This window comes from Silene latifolia, chromosome 3, assembly GCF_048544455.1.
Source record: "Silene latifolia isolate original U9 population chromosome 3, ASM4854445v1, whole genome shotgun sequence".
Classification (NCBI taxonomy): Eukaryota; Viridiplantae; Streptophyta; class Magnoliopsida; order Caryophyllales; family Caryophyllaceae; genus Silene; species Silene latifolia.
This window is the reverse complement of record NC_133528.1, coordinates 67,948,359-67,966,801: the sequence shown is the minus strand read 5'-3', so window position 1 is coordinate 67,966,801 and position 18,443 is coordinate 67,948,359. Positions and strand designations below refer to the sequence as shown.

Genomic DNA, 18,443 nt, shown 5'->3' with positions numbered 1-18,443 from the left:
AACATTCCAAGTGATGTCAAATTCAAACTTCGAGTCGATGGCCCAATTATTCAAAATTTTCAAATTCATTTTTTTGGTCGATAACCCAATCTTTTAAATGATCCAATGTGCTTATGTGATGATTATTGCTAGTACGTTTTTGTGCTTCGAATATAGCAGGATATGCTTCAACTGGGGGCTCTAAAGTCTTCGACTTTAGAGCCATCACAAACCGGGGGCTCTGAAGCCGTTGGCTTCAGAGACCATTATCAAGATGTAAAGGATGATATCCACCAAGAATTCAATTCAATACAAGAGTACGAAATGGAAGAATTCCGTAGCTGAAAGCAAATGATGAAAGCGGCGGCAACCTCCTCGGAAAGTCCCGTCCCATTCGGACAAGCGCCAGCAGATGATAAATTTTGGGCAAATGTCAACAGATGATGAATTTTGGACAAATGCCAGCAGATGATAAACTTTGGGCATGTGTCAGCAGTTGCCGAACTACGACGCGGGTTTGATTCCGTCACAAACGGATACGTAGGCGCCTAAGGATAAGGCTCAATCCACCATATATGCAATTTATGGGTCGACGACCAATGACGATAATTTGACACAACAGAAGCAAGAGTCAATCCTCGGCGAAGTTTCGGTATGATCTCTTCTTATGGTCAAGTAGCTTATATACGCAAGTCTAATGGACTATAAACGACCCGAGAATCCTCGGTCGAAAGGGACCTTGGGTATACTTTGACTTTCGCCTTGTCCAAGCCTCGGTCAAAGTGGGGGCTCAGAGATACCCGTATCCGTCGATATTGGAATTTATAGAGAACCCGACAAACACCCGATGATGATAGGACACATGTATTCTTTAGTTGTCATTGTCATTATTTGGGTTCGTTTTACGATGTAGAGTGAGCGTTGTCGACGGAGTATTTTAATTTAAATGATATTTAAATTAAAGCTTTTTTTAAGGTGAATTCATTTTACTTTATTTTGAGTTTATTTTCTCAAGTTATTTTATTGAAAATAAAATAAATATTTGGTTTGAAAAATCATTTTATGAGTGTATTTGATTTGAAAAATCATTTATTTTAATGTGTTAATCGATTTGAAGAATCGATTTAAAAATCGAAAAAAACTCGTTTTAAACACGCGTTTTGGAGCTCGACTATAGCTCGGTTTTTGAGCCCGTTTTCTTTACGAGTTGGCACGAATCTCGAGCACACTAACCAACCTAGGCCTCTACCCATCCAACCCCAGTTCGAACCCCCTTATCCACGGCCCAAATCCTGTCCCAAATACTCCCCAACAGCCCGCATAACAAGCAACCCCCCCCCCCCCCGTTTTGCGTGCTCAATCCCGAGCCCAAAACCCGCTCCAAACACCACCAAAACCCGTGCCCATTAACCCTACACCATACCCTAGTATCCTACCCATATTACCTTAGCTTAACCACCAAGCAAACCCCCCATACAAACCCTAAAAACCCCACGAATAGCTGATGGGCAGCAGCTATGCAAACCGAGCCCGACTGCTTATGGCTCCCTTTTACCCTACTTTAACTCCTTATAAATACCCCCCCTTCACCATACATTCATTCCTCTAAGTTATCCATACATACTACCGTCACTTACAAGCTTTAAACTCCAGAAACAAACCCTAATTGCCTCTCAAAAACCCTCGACAAAACCGACTTACAAACTGAGAATCAGTTTGTGTGTCCTCTTTGAAACCGTTCGTTCAACCATCAAACCTCCATTAAAATTCGAGTTTCTTGTTCCAAATTAACCATACAACATCCATCTACACATTAGACAAAGATTTACGAGCCAAATTGCCCTTGAGAGTACACGAATCCCCTCGAAAAACAGAGTGTTATACACTCTGTTTTGTGGCTTTTCCCTCTGTCCAGTTCTGTTTGTGCTCGTTTTTCGTGCCCAATAACTCAAAACGAGCAGGGATTGTTTTAAGATCTCTATTCTCCTCTCTTTCTAGTTTTCAAAACATCTTTTAAATCGAATTTTCACCGTGAAACGAGAGAGAAATCGCAGTTTGAAAGTTGCTGTCCAGATTTACAAAAAACGTGTTGTTTGCTTTGTTCCTTCGTCGACGACGGCCTCTCGAGATAAAATCTACGATCGATTACGACCCAAGACGGTGTCAACGATACATGTAGGTTGAGGGTGCATCAAATCCTCCTCTTCTCTCTTTTATTTCGTTCTTTTTATGTTTGTTTTTTATCGTTTCGTTTTGTTTGTTTATCGTTTTTGTTTATCGTTTTGTTATCATTAACTATGAAACTAGTTTAGTCCGAGTATGAGTTAAAGTACTACCATGAACACCCGCGTTGACTTGAGATGGGAAAGAAATCCGCTACATCAGTCGGTCGTATCCCCCGTCTCATTTACATATCCTCGTGTTCAAGGTAGGGCATTAATAAAACGAATTCTAACTTCGCTCTTCGCTTTTGACCCCTCTCTTGTTTCGTGTGATTCGACCCACCCTATGACATGTCGCATGTTAGTATGACCTCTGATTGTTAACATATAACTCGTTTAGATGACATTAGATCAATTTAATAACCTAATTAGACACGTTATGGTACATCGACATAGCTTTAAAAATCAACTAACAATTCTATAACCTAATTGAACGCATCTCTCTTTTCACTCGATTTCTCGCTAGCATAGGAGTGCGTGATTAGCACCTTCCTATTAACACTCGATGAGTAGCGTTAATATCGTAACTTCTTGACCTAATTTGACCCCTTTAGGCCGTGTAGAATACACATTTGCAAGACATCTTTTCAATCGATCAACGTCGTTTCTAACTTGTTTTCTAGCCCGCTTTCGAACTTGTTTCGCAATCAATTGATCTAACTAATGAACCTGACCTAGGACCTAGGGTAGCCGTGTCTAGAGTGGCCGTGGCTTGGCCGTGTCCTTTGGTCTTTCTTGCTTCGTTTTTTATGAATCGCTTGTTCTTTATTATTTTGTCGCTTGTAATTTATCGTTTGTTTATCGAGTTGTAATTTTCAAGTTAGCTTTCTCTTATCGAGTCAAAACCTCTTCCAAAAACCTTAGTCTTGTTTGGTTAGATGGTTGTGCCCTAATGCATGTAAGAGCGTAGTAAATCGCATGTTGTTTAAAGCAACATGGCCCGATTTATGCTAGTGCATGCTTTGGTGTGTGACCCAATGTCTAATTCGATAAGATTAAGTGAAAGCACGCATTACGAGGAGTGACCCAAGGCCGTGAGTCATGTAAGCCGTGGGCCACCCCTTTGTGCACGTTTTCCTAGGCCGAATTGGCCGTGTAGTGTGTCGTGTATGGTTTTGTGTATAGCGTTGTATTTTAGATCGAGTTGTATCTTTAATTTCTTGTTGTGTCGGCATGAAATGTCTGGGTTGTAATAGGATAGATCCCAACGGCTCCCCCATTCCCATCAAGCCTTGTTTGTTTCGTTTATATGTTGTTAGATCAATCAACCCACATGCTAAATTACAACTTTGACAAAGTTAGTTTAGTTGCATCTAAATCGACATAGAAACTTCACATGTTAGGGTTTTAAAACGATGTTTGCATATCATATATCGTAGTAGCTATGACCTTGTTTGAAATCCGATACTTGGCTTAGTAGAGGTCGTTATTGACGGGCGGGGTTAGGTGTCCTTATGGGCTTCCTAACACGTACCCTCACCCCTTACTCAAGATCTATGGTTTGTGGATCCGTCTAAATACCATTGGATTACGAGAGTCATTCAAATCGAGTGATATAGGGTACAAGTCTTTATCTTTAATCACTCGTAGTCGATTGGCTTTATGCTTTTCGATGAAAGGTGTAAAGTTGACTTGAACGGTTCCAAGTTCCCATAAAACTTGGTGGCGACTCTAATTTGTCTTAATTCGATTCGAAAGAACCTCGAGTCGATTATGCCTAGTGTGGATCCCGCGGACGCAGATCCCGAGGGCCTTGTCCACAGGTTGGTTTTTAGGGAAGGGTATAAAATGGAAAAAAGTGGGTAAATTGTACTGAAATGAATAAAAATTGTACTGCGAAAATAAATTACGTTTTTTTATTGTAAAATAAATGTGTCCGTTCAAACGAGTATAGGGATGACCGAGAACGTTTTTACACAATAATTATTGAACAAAGTATGTGGCCGATATGCAGTGGTGTACGAAGTACGGACTACTGTCTACGTAGTAGAGTAAAAGAAGTGAGGAAGGCAATTAGGCATAAGGCAATGCAGTAAAATAAGAATAAGAATAAGAAGAAAGAAATGGATGTAATGGTAGTGGTGCCAAAACGAAGCCAAAGCTCCTCATCCTTCTCCTTCTTCAACTTGTTGTCTTCTAAACAATCACACAATTCCTTTTTCAGGAAGCCATTTTCTACCTTTTGCTCCACCAACAAAGGAGATGATGATGCTAAAGACAACAATAACAACACTGGTATGCTTTCTAATTCACTTTTATCTTTTCCATATATTTATTCTACCAATTATGTTTCATTTTTTTTAAATCAAAATTCTCAAGTGGGTTTTTTCTCTGTCTTTCTTAATTATGGGTTTAGTTATGATCTGCATAATTTGATTGGAGCAATTATGCATTTTTATGACCCCTATAATGGGGTTTCAACAGAACTTGGTTTACTAAAGGGTTGTGATTGATGGCCAGAAAGTGATTCTCTGTATCGGCGTATCAAAACTTAACCAACCTTGTAAATGGAGGAGCATTGTTACGGCCCATTGCATTGTATGGGACATGAGTCCCACATCGGCCGTGTGGGAGGCTTCATGTGCGATTTATGTAGAAATTGGGCTTGACCGCCCTTTGAGCTACCTTTTGGGATGGGTTCTCCCAATATCTATATCAAGCATTTCAAGTTGGAAAAACTTGTTTGTTTTCAGCCTAAATTATGAGTCACTAATCAAAGGAGAACCTGATATTTTTTCAAAAAAAGAAAAATGTTAAAGGGGCTTTGAGATATACTCGTAATCATTTTGGTCATCGAGCAACAACCTCTAACATAAGGGTAAAGCTTTGTGCATTCTGCGCCCTTCACCTGCCATAGATGGGAACCTTTCAAGGCAGGTGGGTAATGCCGACTGTTTATAGATGAACTCTAGTTAAACATGATCAATCCATCTTCTGGGATGGAGGGGGTATGTCTACATTCCAATGGTTAAGTAGATATCTTACCACATAAACTTGCTTTGTCTTCACCTTGGGATACATCACACATGTTTTTTCACCTTGTTGGCAGTTCTCTAATTCATTGTCTAAAGTCTTGCACATTGTCATTGACACATTCAGACTTTTACCTTCGGAAAGATATCACTCTATTGCCCAAATCTGTGTTCTGTAAATGGGGCTGCATGATTAATGTATGTGCATTGTCAAATAAATGAAGCATAGTGTCACGAGACGATTCTTTTCCCCTAAGAATGACTCGTGTGCCACCGGACTCGCAGTCCCGTCGCAAGTCAAGTCAGGCAAATCCTAAGTGAATAACAAGTGAAGTAGTAAGTAAAGATGAGAAGACTAAGACAATGTGTGGAAAGATTACTTTTATTAAAGTAAAGACTCCATTTGCCATCCGACACTCACACAAACTCACTTTGTAAGCATACTTGTAATATTCAAGCTTTCTTAATAAAAACAATTTTTTCCCAACACCAAGTGGTGTTAGCCTTCTTATTCCAAAGTTCCTACTTCACTTGTTAAGTGTCTAAGCCATAGCCTAACACATATTGAGGGTCTTGCTTGACTTGGCTTGCAACGGGATTGTAAGTCGGGTAGCACACGAGTTTGATCTAAGGGGCAAAGTAATCATCTCGTGACAATAGGCTGCTGCATAAACGCACTTGTTGCCTTTTGAGTTTTGTTCATTATCCTACGACAGAAGTAGATATGTTTTCTAAGATCTTCTGTGCGTTTTATTTCTGTGTTATTGGCCCCTTTCTTTTTTAGCCAAATGTGAAACAATAGTCTCCAACTCTCCACCCACCACACCCTTTGTCCTTTTTTGTTTTATTTTATTACATAGCTTGCAAGTTATGACTGAAGGCCACCATGAGTGCGTGTTAGAACTTAAAATGCTTTCAAATCAATGATGGGCACTCTAAGGACCTAATGGTATCTTATTCTGATATTTTCAAATCCAAATGGGAGAACAAGTTGACAAATAAGATGTGTCCTAGACTTCTAGTTATTGAAGGGGATCATTATTATTGGAAAGTGTCTTAATTTATTTAGATGATGTCGATAAACTTGCAATCTTTAGCATAGTTATTGTGCTTCGATTGAAGTTTGTTTCATAGGGAGTATCCTCCCAACGCTTTCTCCGTGCACTTCAAATTCAAATGATGGTTGCTGCATAAGAATCTAGGCTGTTTCATTAAGATACTAATGTATCTAATTGCTCACGATCTTGCTAGTGTGCCTTGTAAAGTAAGGTATCTTATGTACTGTAGGAACGACTATTTCATCCTAAATAGGAGGTGTAATTTCTAAATCTTAGTTTTATAAACGAAGTTCTTAAGCTTTAGTATTAAAAGGCTCACTATGGAGCTTAGCTTTCTGAAGTAGTAAAGTCCTTTCTTTTGTAAGTTGCAACTCTTCAAGCCAATTGTTAATCTTAAGGCGAAATATGAATTAATGATATTATTTGGTATTAGGTATATTATGAGGATTCACACTTTCAGTCCATTTAGCAGACCTCTTTAGGCGGTGTTTTGTTTCATCCCTTGGAATGCAATAGAATGGATGTGATTAAGGCCAATGTTTGGTTTGGGTATTTTAAAATGGGTTTAGAGATCTGATGGATTCTAACTCCCAACTTAACCCACTAGAATTTCATACCCTCCTTTCCCCGTAGATTTCGAACTCCATATTCCTTCATATAAACTTAAAGAGTGAAATAAACGGCTATAAGGAGGTATGGGGTCCTCCAGAATATCACATTTTAATCCATTTCATTTCAACCACTTGAACCAAACAACCCTGGGTGTATTGGCTTTGACTTGCAGCGTTCTCATGTCCATTTCTTATGGTTCCTACTTCCTAATGACTCTTAGAGTCTTAGTAACATTCTAAAGGCTTGTTTCAACTGATGTTGAACATATCAGGGAAAACGTGATGTAGTTATTTGTACTCATTGTATGTAGCCATGTAGGCTTTAATATGTGAAGAGATTTTTGGACGTAGTTTAGACTTTAGAAGAAGCATTTTCCTGTTTTCCCTTAAAAGTCACGCTGTCAGAGCTCAGCTCCGCGTCAATTATGCTGTTCTGCTTGAGGACGACATTTAAAGATAATCACAGCCACTCAAATGAACAAATCAAACTTCGTTATAAACAAAAAAGTCTGTGTATTTTTTTTCTTTGGCCGTTCGGGTAATAAATGTCCAGACTTCAGGGGTTGAAGACTTGCTGTTAAGTGCAAATTCTTGATAAAATGTTTGAGGTTTGGTTTGTCTAATATGTTAACGGTAAAAAATTTGCCACTTGCCTCTGGTCTGCGTTCTGGACCAACAAGGCTGTGGAAGCTCGTTTCTTTTTTAACTTGATGGTCTGTGGTGAAGGTGAGGAGAAATACACTGAATTACTAAGGAAAATGCCTTTGACTTTCTAGTTTTTGTATAAGAAGTTTGAATTTGGAACAAGCGACTCTGAAAGCATTTGTGGTGCACGAGAGTTGGTCTTGGTTCCTGCATGGTGCTTGTCGGAGTGATCTGGTCGCCACTCGCAGGGGGTGAATGGGGTTCATTGGCGGTGATGGCTGCATGGTGGGTTTGGTGATGGTAAAGTGATAAGTGGTTAATAGTGTTGAGGGAATGAGGGGTGGAGAGAGATATAATCGGGTGGAGTAATTATGAGTGAACGATAATTTATCGCATTTTGTGTATATATTGGGGTTTTTACAAGGAGATTGGACTAAGTTTTGCTAAAAGGGGAATGTCTTTGGATTATACCAAAAATGAAGGTGTTACCATTGGGTTGGATAGGAGAGAATTCGACAATATATGATAGGATGGAGGTACATCTTGTCCTTTTTAACAGAGGTAAGCGTGCCTGATTCCCTTACCTTGCCTTAGCGGAGCCTTTGCGGCAGTAGGGTAATGTTGTTGAGGAAGAATATATATTTTTTTCCAAGACACATGATAACTTTTCTTTTTTTTTTTTTTTTTTTTTTGATAGAGCAAGGAAACACATGATAACTTTGTTGGTTACTAAGCTTCTCTATCTCGACATAAAGTTATGAAATACCTTGCTACCATTTTCCCTTGTATTCTGTTTTGTCTCTGTCCTCCCTAATGAAGTGTGAATCACACCGCCGATGAGGAGTGTTCATTCCCCAATTCCCTATGGCTTGTGTGCAATTGACTCTTAAACTAAGTTGACAGATTGGAAGTTAATAATCTTCAATCTTAATGATAACCTTATTGAAAATCCTTTACTCTATAGTTGAGTATAAGGGCCTACTTACATGAACCTGTAGAAAGGATAAACCGGCAAACCCCCTTTCTAGTTCCTTTCCATCGACATGCCATTCCTTATTTTATTCAAGCATCCTCCCTGAACTATTGTCCATATTCGTCTGCCCAAAATTAATTGTCCACTTCTTAAGTGTAGTAAACTATATGCGATGTATTGCATTATTACCTTTGATCAAACCTAAAGAGGTCAAGTGTGAGCACAACATATATGTTTAAGTTACATGGACATGATAGAAAACATTTTGCTGAAACTCATGCAACACAACTCAGTGCAGTATGATTGTACCTTCTTGATTATCTCCAAGGACAAGCTTTTTCTTTGGGTGCCTTTTTCAAGTTCTGTTGCAGCCAAAGCACTAGTTGGTTTCATGTACTTTTCGAATGTGATCTGAGCTTCTGTAGTTACTGGTTTCTACCATAGTACTCCGTATGACTTGGTATCTCAAACAAACTTATGCTTTGCTTTGTAATGATGCATTGTGCTTAATGCAACCAAATAAATGTCAAGACATTTCTTCATAATATACACCTATGTGTTATGTTCACCTGCAACTTGTCGGATCTTTTGTAGGTGACAAATTTTCAACAGATTGGGACAAAGCGTGGACACGCTTCAAGAAGCAAAGTAAAAAGAGTCTGTTCTCGCAGTTTTCTCCTAACAAGTATGTGAGTTGGAATCCAAGGCGGTCAAATTATCCGCTCTCCGAGGAAGTTGATCCCATTAAGAGAACTGAGAAATCAAACCTCATGTTATGGACCAGCCCTAAGTTCACTCTTTTTGGGGCTATAATCATCGTCTCCTTTCTATTAATATACACCATTCTTGCTCCAATCAAGTGATATGATTTAGATTATTTTGTTGCTTTCACCCTTTTTCTGTGCAATGTATATATTATACACGGTATTCTTGATTCAAACTATGGCAATGATCCTTGCCTTTGGTGCTAGGTCGGGGAATTGTTGTTCATCAATCACACTTGCCAAAAGTTACACTATCCGAATAGTACCTCCATTTATTTATATTGTTCTGGTTCAATTTATTTATATTATTTTTGCAAAACATATGCATTAATATGAAATTTGGCGGGTAAGGAAATGTATTGTTGTTATATCAAGTTTACCGCTTTAAAAATTTTCAAAGCTAACTATTTTCATGAAGTTATTTCAATAAATTTGTAGACATTTTGTTTCGTGCGTCAGTCTAAAACATTTTCCGCAATACACTCCTATCACATGCCTTTTGTGGTGCCGATTAGGCAGGAGCCTAACACAATTGTATGTTTTTACCATTGGTTAGGTTATATAACCTACAACTTTTTTGCAATACACTTCTATTACATGGTTTTCGTGACACCATTTGACAGGAGATTAACATTCGTATGTTCCCACCGCTGCTTGTTTGGCTAGGTTATCAATAATGACAAGCCAAAGTCGTATGCCTCAAATTAACAATTTATATCACTTAAATCCAAATACTAAATAGTAGTAAAGCGGAAATAAGGGTCGAACCCAAGAGAATTAGATTAACAATTTATGCACACCCACCATCAGCACAATTTGAAACGCATAATAAAACTCTCTTCTTTCCCTCCCCAGAAAATCCCAAATAAATTAAAAAAAAAAAACAAAACCCTATTCTATTATACTCCGCCGCCGGCCACTCCTTCTACCACCCCATGCTAGTTCTTTCTTACGCCGGCGATGTGGCCTCCCCGAGGTCGATCTAAAATGAGCAGCTATTGCAAATTAATAAATAAAGCTAATGATTTGAAGGTGTATCAAGTGATTTAAAAGGTCTCGGAGCCAAGCATATACCAACACTCATTAACAATTGATCATTGTAAGACGCTTTTAATTACTAATCTTGATTATTTTATCCTGAATGACAAATTCCAATTCTCCTTATGAATAGTCAATTAAAATGAATCATGTTCTTAATCAACCCTAACTATAAACAACCCTAACAATCCAGTTCAGAGTTTAATTCAACGTCAACATTAAAATTGAGAGAATTTTATAGAGAATAAATAGCGCATACAATCTAGTTGCACTTTAGATATTTATGTGAATCGCTTCTAAGACCAATATCAACGTATCCCGTTCAAAACTAATTCTTAGATGTTACAGATGTAAAAAGTTAATCAATAAATCCTATTCAATTAACAATACTAACAGTAGAATGCAGAAATCGTTTCACAAGTTGTACACCTAGCAATAATCAATCAACATTCATATAATTAAGAACTAAGAAATTCACAATAATCAAGAAGAGGAATTAAAACCTTCAAACTCACAATCGGATATAGAGTGCTTCAATTGCTTGAATCAAAGAGGAAAGATTAGTTACACATCGTCTAGAAAATAACAATAGGGTTTTTTCTCTAAAAACTGAGTCGCTCTCAAGTCTCAAGTCTTAAGGCCCTGTTTGGCAAACGGCAGAAGCAGATTCATAATAGCAGATATTAGCATATTTTAGTAGCAGGTTTGACTATCAAATTAAATTAGCAGATTAAGAAAGGGTGTTTGGTAATTAGCAGATTATAGGATAATTAGAATGATTTCATGTATAAATTGAATATAATACAATATGCTGCTATTATCAGCATATTCAAAAACAGTAGATTCCACCAATATGCTATCAGAATATGCCGTTTACCAAACACGTGAAAATAGTAGATTGATTGGTCAACCTACTAATTAACTCGGAATCTACTAATTTCTCTTGTTGTTTACCAAACGGCACCTAAGTCTTAAGTCTCAACTCTCCTCCCTATTTCCGGTAACCCCATAAGGCCATAACCAAACAACTAAATCGCCCAGTCAGTGACTGTCACTAAGCAATGAAACGATCACAACTGAGCCAAAAATGGCGGACACCCTTTTATCTACTCACCATATTCACCCTCCTACTAATATCCACATTGATACTCCACCGTCGAAAACCACCAACTAACAATTCCACCCAACACTCCCTTCCTCAACTCCCTAGATTCGCATACCTTATCTCCGGATCCCGCGGCGAAGCCGATCAAGTTAAGCGACTTCTCCAATCGGTTTACCATCCTCGGAACTACTACCTACTTCACCTTGATCTCCACGCGTCTGATCAAGAGCGTCTTCAGCTAGCCAAGTATGCTAAGTCGGAGGCCGCTTTTCGCCACTTTCGGAATGTAATGGTGGTTGGTAAGGCGGATTTGATAACCTCTAAGGGCCCCACTGTCGTCGCCGCCACCATCCATGCTCTTGCTATTTTGTTGAAGCAGGCTAAGGATTGGGATTGGTTTATTAATCTCCGTGTCGGGGATTATCCTCTTCTTTCGCAAGATGGTTATTTCTCTTATTCTCTTCATTCTATTTTTATATTTTGTTGAAACAGGTATCGTTAATTGCATCTCTCCTTGTATATTTCAGTTCAGTTCCGTTTGCAATATGGTTAATTTCAATTCAGTTCTGTTGGCCTTAATTTCAGCTCTGTTTAGTACACTTCATTTCTGTTCTATATTCCATGCAGTTGGCTGATTTAGTTACATTGATGATTTAGTGGAATGGAATTGGATTGTTAATGGAAAGAGGAATACAAAAGGGTATATTATAGAAATGTTGGAGGTGAATTATGTCCACTTACGTAATTAATGAAAAAAAAATAAAAGACAAGTAGCAACGTTGGCCAGAATTTGAATCAAGTGATTTTCTTAAAAAGTGAGGGAAAATAGATTTTATCTACAATGGCACATGATTCCATCAGTCAATGATGAAGTTTTTTTTTTTAATTACCCAAATCTGCTATTGGTGGTGTTTAACAGTCTTTTGTAAATAGTAGGTAGTGTATCACAAAAGATAAAACGATATTGTTATTCACAAACCGGGATAAATGTTAGGTAGTGTCCGAAGAAAAAAACCACCTGATTTTATGGTAAATGTCTTCTAAAGAGGCTACCGGGTGTAAAGAATATTATCATATCTTCCTATATTATTGTAATTTCCTTATTATTAGCAAATCATATCTCTTTGTATATGGTAGTTTATCTCATAGGAAATTCTTGCCTAATTGTTGATACTTGTATTACGGCTAGTTGTGTCATTTAGGGTTGATTAGTCTCTAGTATAAATGTATACCTTGTATCCTATTTTCATTTATGCAATTCTTAATGATAAAAACCGTTTCATAATTCTATCGTGGTATCAGAGCCTCGTGCTCTTGATAAAGGTTAACGCCTTAAGAGTTCATCCTCTTCCGCTGCCACCACACCCAGAATTGCATCTAACCATTCAAAGTTGTTTTCCCTTGGCCATCACTATTATTCGGCCAAAATCTCTTACAAATCAAGTGTCATTCCAACCAATTGCTTCATATGGCCTACCTTACATTATTTTTCTTTTCTTTTTTTTCTTTTTTACGTATAAATTTACACCATCAAAACCATTTATCAATGTCGCACTCACAACGAAACCGAACCACCATATCACCACTACGACATTGTGCACCACCCAAATCAAATTCGACCCCTTATTGCTTCCCATCTACTAATAACCAACAACTCCAATTAACTTTACGACCATAAATCCAACCAAAACCGGACATCTATGCTTCCGAACAAACACTGAAATTTCGACCACCACTGAACAAACACCCTCTCGGTACAAAACTTGATCACAACCAAAAATACCAGTTTTAAACGTCTTATCCAAACCCATACTGTTTTTTTTTTTTCTGCATATGTTCACTTAATAGAACACCCTTACACCTTTTCTTTTATCTTGCAAATCCGAGACGGGATTCATCCCTATCCCACTGTTCATTCTCGGCAACCGTTCAAAAGCAACCACCCTCCACTTGCACAGCGTTGTCGACATTGAGATTGAACCACGACACTGTCCTTACAACCCAACCGCCTCGATGCCCTTCATCGTCACCGCTCTACATAACCGAATTGGTGTATTTGTTCATCAATTACCACCCTTGTTTCAACCTCACAACAACTCAACTCCGGCGACCCACCTGTCTATATCGCCGCACCAGTTTGATGAATCACTCATCACTAAAGCACATGACAACCCGCACATTACCCAATTCCGGCGACCCACCCGTCTACATTGCCGCACCGTGTGGCACACCTGAGGTTCGCCCATCACTCCATCAGTGCATCCATCATAGCCACCTTGAAGCACAAGAAAACTCATGGCCCAGGTTGTGACCGTATTATATATTTGATCACTTTCAACCTTCAAATTCCTGACCTTGGGATACTATCTTTGCTGTAACCCTAATTTTACACACACACAAAAAAAAAAAATGATACTCCACGCAGCAAACAATCTCATGCATCCATACGACCAAGCTCACTTTGCCTTTTGTCCCCTCACCTTTCATATGTCCCCTCACCCTTCATACATCCATAATTGCCCACCATGGCTAATGCCTCTATTTTTCTCGGAGCAACACCGCCCATAGCTAGGGCTGAGCATCGGACCAGAACGGACCGGACCGGACCAAACCGGACCGAACCGAAGACCGAAAATAAAATTTTTGTGGACCGAAGACCGGTCCTAAAACTTTCGGTCTTGGACCGGACCAAACCCGAAATATTCGGTCCGGTCCGGTCCGGTCTTAGACCGAAATGGACCTAGAACTAATTCTTTCATTGTTTCGTGTATGATAATTACATTTAAGTTTCACTAAATTAAATGTCGATGAATAATTAGACGATTGTTTTTGAGAAAAAAATATTCAATATTAATTTATAATGTCTTGTGAAGATAAAATGGTAATTTAGTTTATAATATTCTAATGATAGTCTTTAGAAACATAAAATTCGGTCCATTTGGTCCGGACCTCAAATATCCGGGTCTGGTCCGGACCGGACCGAAGACCGAAAACTCAAAAAATGAGGACTGAGGACCGGACCTAAAAAAATTCGGTCCGGGTTTGGTCCAGACCAAATGGTCCGGTCCGGTCCATTTTTTCGGTCCGGACCTATACTTGCTCACCCCTACCCATAGCTACAGCCCACGTCTCATCTGCTCTTCGCCACACTCACAAGTACCACGACCGATACCCCTCGTCTACGCTTCAAAGATATCGTCTCCAAGATTGGTCTAACCTACGGATCGTCCATCTTGCGGGGGAATGTAAAGAATATTATCATATCTTCCTATATTATTGTAATTTCCTTATTATTAGCTAATCATATCTCTTTGTATATGGTAGTTTATCTCATAGGAAATTCTTGCCTAATTGTTGATACTTGTATTACGGCTAGTTGTGTCATTTAGGGTTGATTAGTCTCTAGTATAAATGTATACCTTGTATCCTATTTTCATTTATGCAATTCTTAATGATAAAAACCGTTTCATAATTCTCTCTAATTCTATCACTGGGTTCTCATCTACTCCGTATATAGAGTTGGTATATGGGGTAGATAGGTTGATTTTTCAAGTTTTCAGCTTTAACAATTTAATAGACCATTGATTATTGCTCAATTCTTTTATAGATTAGACTTTAATAGAAACAGTGATAAGTCCTCTATGTATAAAATAAGTTTGGTTTCATGTTAAACGTTTTAATAAAACTGTTTTTATTGCTGAATAGTTTTATCTAGTTTACCTAAATAGACTTATGTGATAAGTCCTTTATGTATCCTACTACTTATATCAGCAGTAATCAGCTATAAATACTGCAGTTTTGGAGACCAGATTTGGCCAATGTTTGTGATAGACGTGGTAGTACGTTGGTGATCTGCCTAGACAGGTAGTGATGTGTCTTTTATGTTGAGCAGAATACCTGTAGCTACGCACACCTAGGTCGATTAGAAGTAGACCTTTGTTACATTGTTAGAACCAGGGTGACACGCCTCCATTGCGCTTAGGATCAGGCCTGCTTTGCACCCGTGTTGAATACTTCTAGCTCAACGGTACAAGTGTATGACGCATAAGACATGTATCAAGCTGCCTATAAGAAGCGTAGGACAATATTATATGACTTCTTTGACATGATCACAGTTTTCCTGCGTGTATTGAGCACGATCAACTTTTCTTCTCACTCAATCGCAATCCTTGGCTGATTATGAGGATGGCAATATTGTTGTGCATTGACTATATGAATGTGCATATCCAAAGGTCCAATGCATGGGAGGATAGTTTTGATAGCGTGTACAAACTTGCAACTTTCAGAAATCTGTCAAAATTTTATTTATGCGGAGGATATGTTCACTTAATCACTTGCATTATTTTTTATTCTGTTACGGGTTTATTTTGCAGATCTTCTCCACATCTTCTCTTACTTGCCTAGAGACTTGAACTTTCTTGAGCACACTAGTGACATTGGTTGGAAAGAGTGAGTGTACTCTTCCGTCATTCAGCTTCCTGCAGCGTAAACTCCGAAACTTTAACCCAAGTCATTTGTCCCTTTCAGGCAACAAAGAGCAAGGCCTATCATCATTGACCCGGGCTTGTATCTTGAGAAAAAATCAGATGTTTTTTGGGCTAAAGAAAAAAGGTCTCTGCCATCTTCTTTTAAGTTGTACACAGGTAAGAGAGTCATTTTAGTTTTTTTTCTTTGCAGTTCTGTTGCTGATTTCATTATCATGTGGTTATGTGACTAAAACATGAATGTTTTACCTTCTGTGTTACTTGTAAAAGCTACCAATTTGAGATATCTGTTTGGAATGTACTCGAGAGGCTCAAATAATTCCACATCATAATTTGACATTAATTCCACATTGGACACGCCACGCCACTGCATCGTATGTAATAAAGTATGTAACCGTGATTTGCAACTATAAGCGTGATTCCATACAGAGCATCTCTGTAATGTTGTCGTTGTGGGTTAATGGTATATGAGATTGGTTGTCAGTTGAATGGATTAACGTGAGACTTTTTCTTCACGTTTTGTGCTTAGTTAACTTTGGTGCATAATGTTTCACTAATTCGATTTTAGTGCTATGAGTTATTTCTCAATTTGGTAACCTATTTGAATTTTTTTATCGTTTTGATGACTCAAGGTCAAAGATAGTTGCATGGCATTTAAATTAATGTCATTTTTCTAGCTAATAAAGTGTAAAAAATTACTAGTAAATATTGAAGTGAAGCTCTACGTAAGTTAGCGAAAAGGTAATTCATTTTGCTTCAAAATTTTCTTACTTGGGCAAAATCTTGTTGGTATTCCTCTGAGATGATCAAAGTCAGAACTAACTCGAATTTCAGTTCACCATAGTTTAATTAGTGAAATTTCAAGTCATGAAAGTGAAGTAGGCTAAATCTCCAGGCTCAAAAGTAGAAATTTTCCATGATTTTAGGACCTTTACTCGACCTTTGCTTGTTGGAGATGTTTCTAATTATTTATTCATACTGATTAAGTTCTTTTTTTTTTTTTTTTTTTTTTTTTTTTTTTTTTTTTTTCAATTGGCAGGTTCTGAAAGTGTAATACTAACTCGATCATTTATTGATTTCTGCATATGGGGATGGGATAACCTACCTCGCACAATACTCATGTACTACGCAAATTTCCTATCTTCTTCGGAAGGTTACTTCCACAGCGTTATTTGTAACCATAAAAACTACCAGAATACCACTGTGAACAACGATCTCCACTATACGAAATGGGATGATACAAGTCAGCAAGCTCTCAACTTGACCGGAGACAACTTTGGTGACATGGTTCAAAGTGGTGCCCCTTTTGCTCATAGATTCTCCGATAATGACCCGGTTCTTCAAAAAATTGACCAGGACATTCTGAGTAGAATGAATGGTCACCTTATACCCGGGGGATGGTGCCTAGGGAATCCAGTTCTTGGAAAGGATCCATGTGGACGTTTTGGAAGTTTTGATGTTATTAAACCGAGTGTAAACTCAAGACGATTTGCAAAACTCCTACTGCAGCTGATTGATCCTGAAAACTTCAGGTCTAAACAATGTAATTAGCATTTGTTGCTTCCATGGAATCGTGTATAATGTGCAGTATCATTGTAGTGACATTGCTTGCTTCCATGGAATCGTTTATCAACTTACTCATAAGGTAGTGATAAATTCAAGTAAGTTATCGAGTGAGAAGCGACTTCTCCCTCCACACTCGCGATCGTTATACACTTGGAGATTATTGTTATAATTATCACGAGGGGTACAATATACCTGTAACACCCGCGATTTCCGCCTTGGTCTTTAAAATGTTTTTAATTGTTTTATTATGTTATTTATATTTTAAAAATCTAGTTTTATAAAAATAGCGATTTTTATGTAGAATAATAGTTTTAATGACCATCGTGGCCACTTAGGGCGTATAGTTAGTTCTAAGTCGAGTTTTAATCATTTTCGACTCAAGTTGAGCTGTTTGGGCCTATACTTGTTATTGAGCCTCTTTACTCTCCTTTCTCTACATCAAACCCTTCTCTAACATCTCTTACTTCATCCCATTTTTCCTCTTGTTGAGAAACCTAGATCTACAATAACTTCTCCATTTCTCAACCAAGTACCACAATCTTCGCGCCATTCTTCTCCTTATCTCGCCCTCCTTTCTCTGTAAGAAAGATGCATTCTTTCTTTGTCTTTCAAAAACTCCGTCTTTCTAGGGTTAGAGTAATTTGCTCCTTTCTTTGAAGAAGTTGTTGGGAAGCAAGCTTTGAAGACTCGGACTTGACGAATTGAGAATTTGAAGAGCTAAAAGGTAACGGTGATAGGTTAGTCGGTATTGTATCAATTATGTGTTTTACTTGTTAAAGATTAGTCTTTTAAATGATAAAGTTGGTAACTTTACATGTTATTACATGCTTCTTACTTAAGTAATTGTTGTTGGATGATGTCTTAAGCATTTGTATGGAATATTAAGCATGTTATAATTGTTATCAATTGAGTGAAATTGGATGCTTAAATGTGTTAATTAGCCAAATCCGTCTCAAATATGCTATAGTTAACATGTTTATTTATGTTATAAGATAACTGGTTTGAAGTGTTATAATTGGAACAATT

The 18,443-nt window shown here is 38.1% G+C and overlaps 2 protein-coding genes across 2 annotated transcripts; both read left to right on the top strand.

Moving 5' to 3' along the window:
* Window positions 1-4,202: 4,202 nt before the first annotated feature.
* Window positions 4,203-9,503, top strand: LOC141647703 (uncharacterized). Its single transcript, XM_074456000.1, has 2 exons — window positions 4,203-4,436; window positions 9,055-9,503. The coding sequence occupies exons 1-2, from the start codon at window positions 4,265-4,267 to the stop codon at window positions 9,321-9,323; spliced, it is 441 nt and encodes a 146-aa protein (XP_074312101.1). The 5' UTR covers window positions 4,203-4,264; the 3' UTR covers window positions 9,324-9,503.
* A 1,723-nt stretch (window positions 9,504-11,226) lies between these two features.
* Window positions 11,227-17,466, top strand: LOC141647702 (beta-glucuronosyltransferase GlcAT14C). The gene is made up of 4 exons (XM_074455999.1): window positions 11,227-11,810; window positions 15,741-15,816; window positions 15,895-16,010; window positions 16,891-17,466. Exons 1-4 carry the CDS (start codon window positions 11,324-11,326, stop codon window positions 17,400-17,402), a joined length of 1,191 nt encoding a protein of 396 aa, XP_074312100.1. The 5' UTR covers window positions 11,227-11,323; the 3' UTR covers window positions 17,403-17,466.
* The last annotated feature ends 977 nt before the right edge of the window (window positions 17,467-18,443 follow it).

Excerpts from the sequence above, each read along its gene's own strand:
- LOC141647702 (XM_074455999.1), top strand. The coding sequence starts at position 11,324 with ATGAAACGATCACAACTGAGCCAAAAATGGCGGACACCCTTTTATCTA. Across the intron at positions 11,811-15,740 it reads TCCTCTTCTTTCGCAAGATG|ATCTTCTCCACATCTTCTCT; the intron begins GTTATTTCTCTT and ends TTTATTTTGCAG. Across the intron at positions 16,011-16,890 it reads TTCTTTTAAGTTGTACACAG|GTTCTGAAAGTGTAATACTA; the intron begins GTAAGAGAGTCA and ends TTCAATTGGCAG.
- LOC141647703 (XM_074456000.1), top strand. The coding sequence starts at position 4,265 with ATGGATGTAATGGTAGTGGTGCCAAAACGAAGCCAAAGCTCCTCATCC. Across the intron at positions 4,437-9,054 it reads AGACAACAATAACAACACTG|GTGACAAATTTTCAACAGAT; the intron begins GTATGCTTTCTA and ends GATCTTTTGTAG.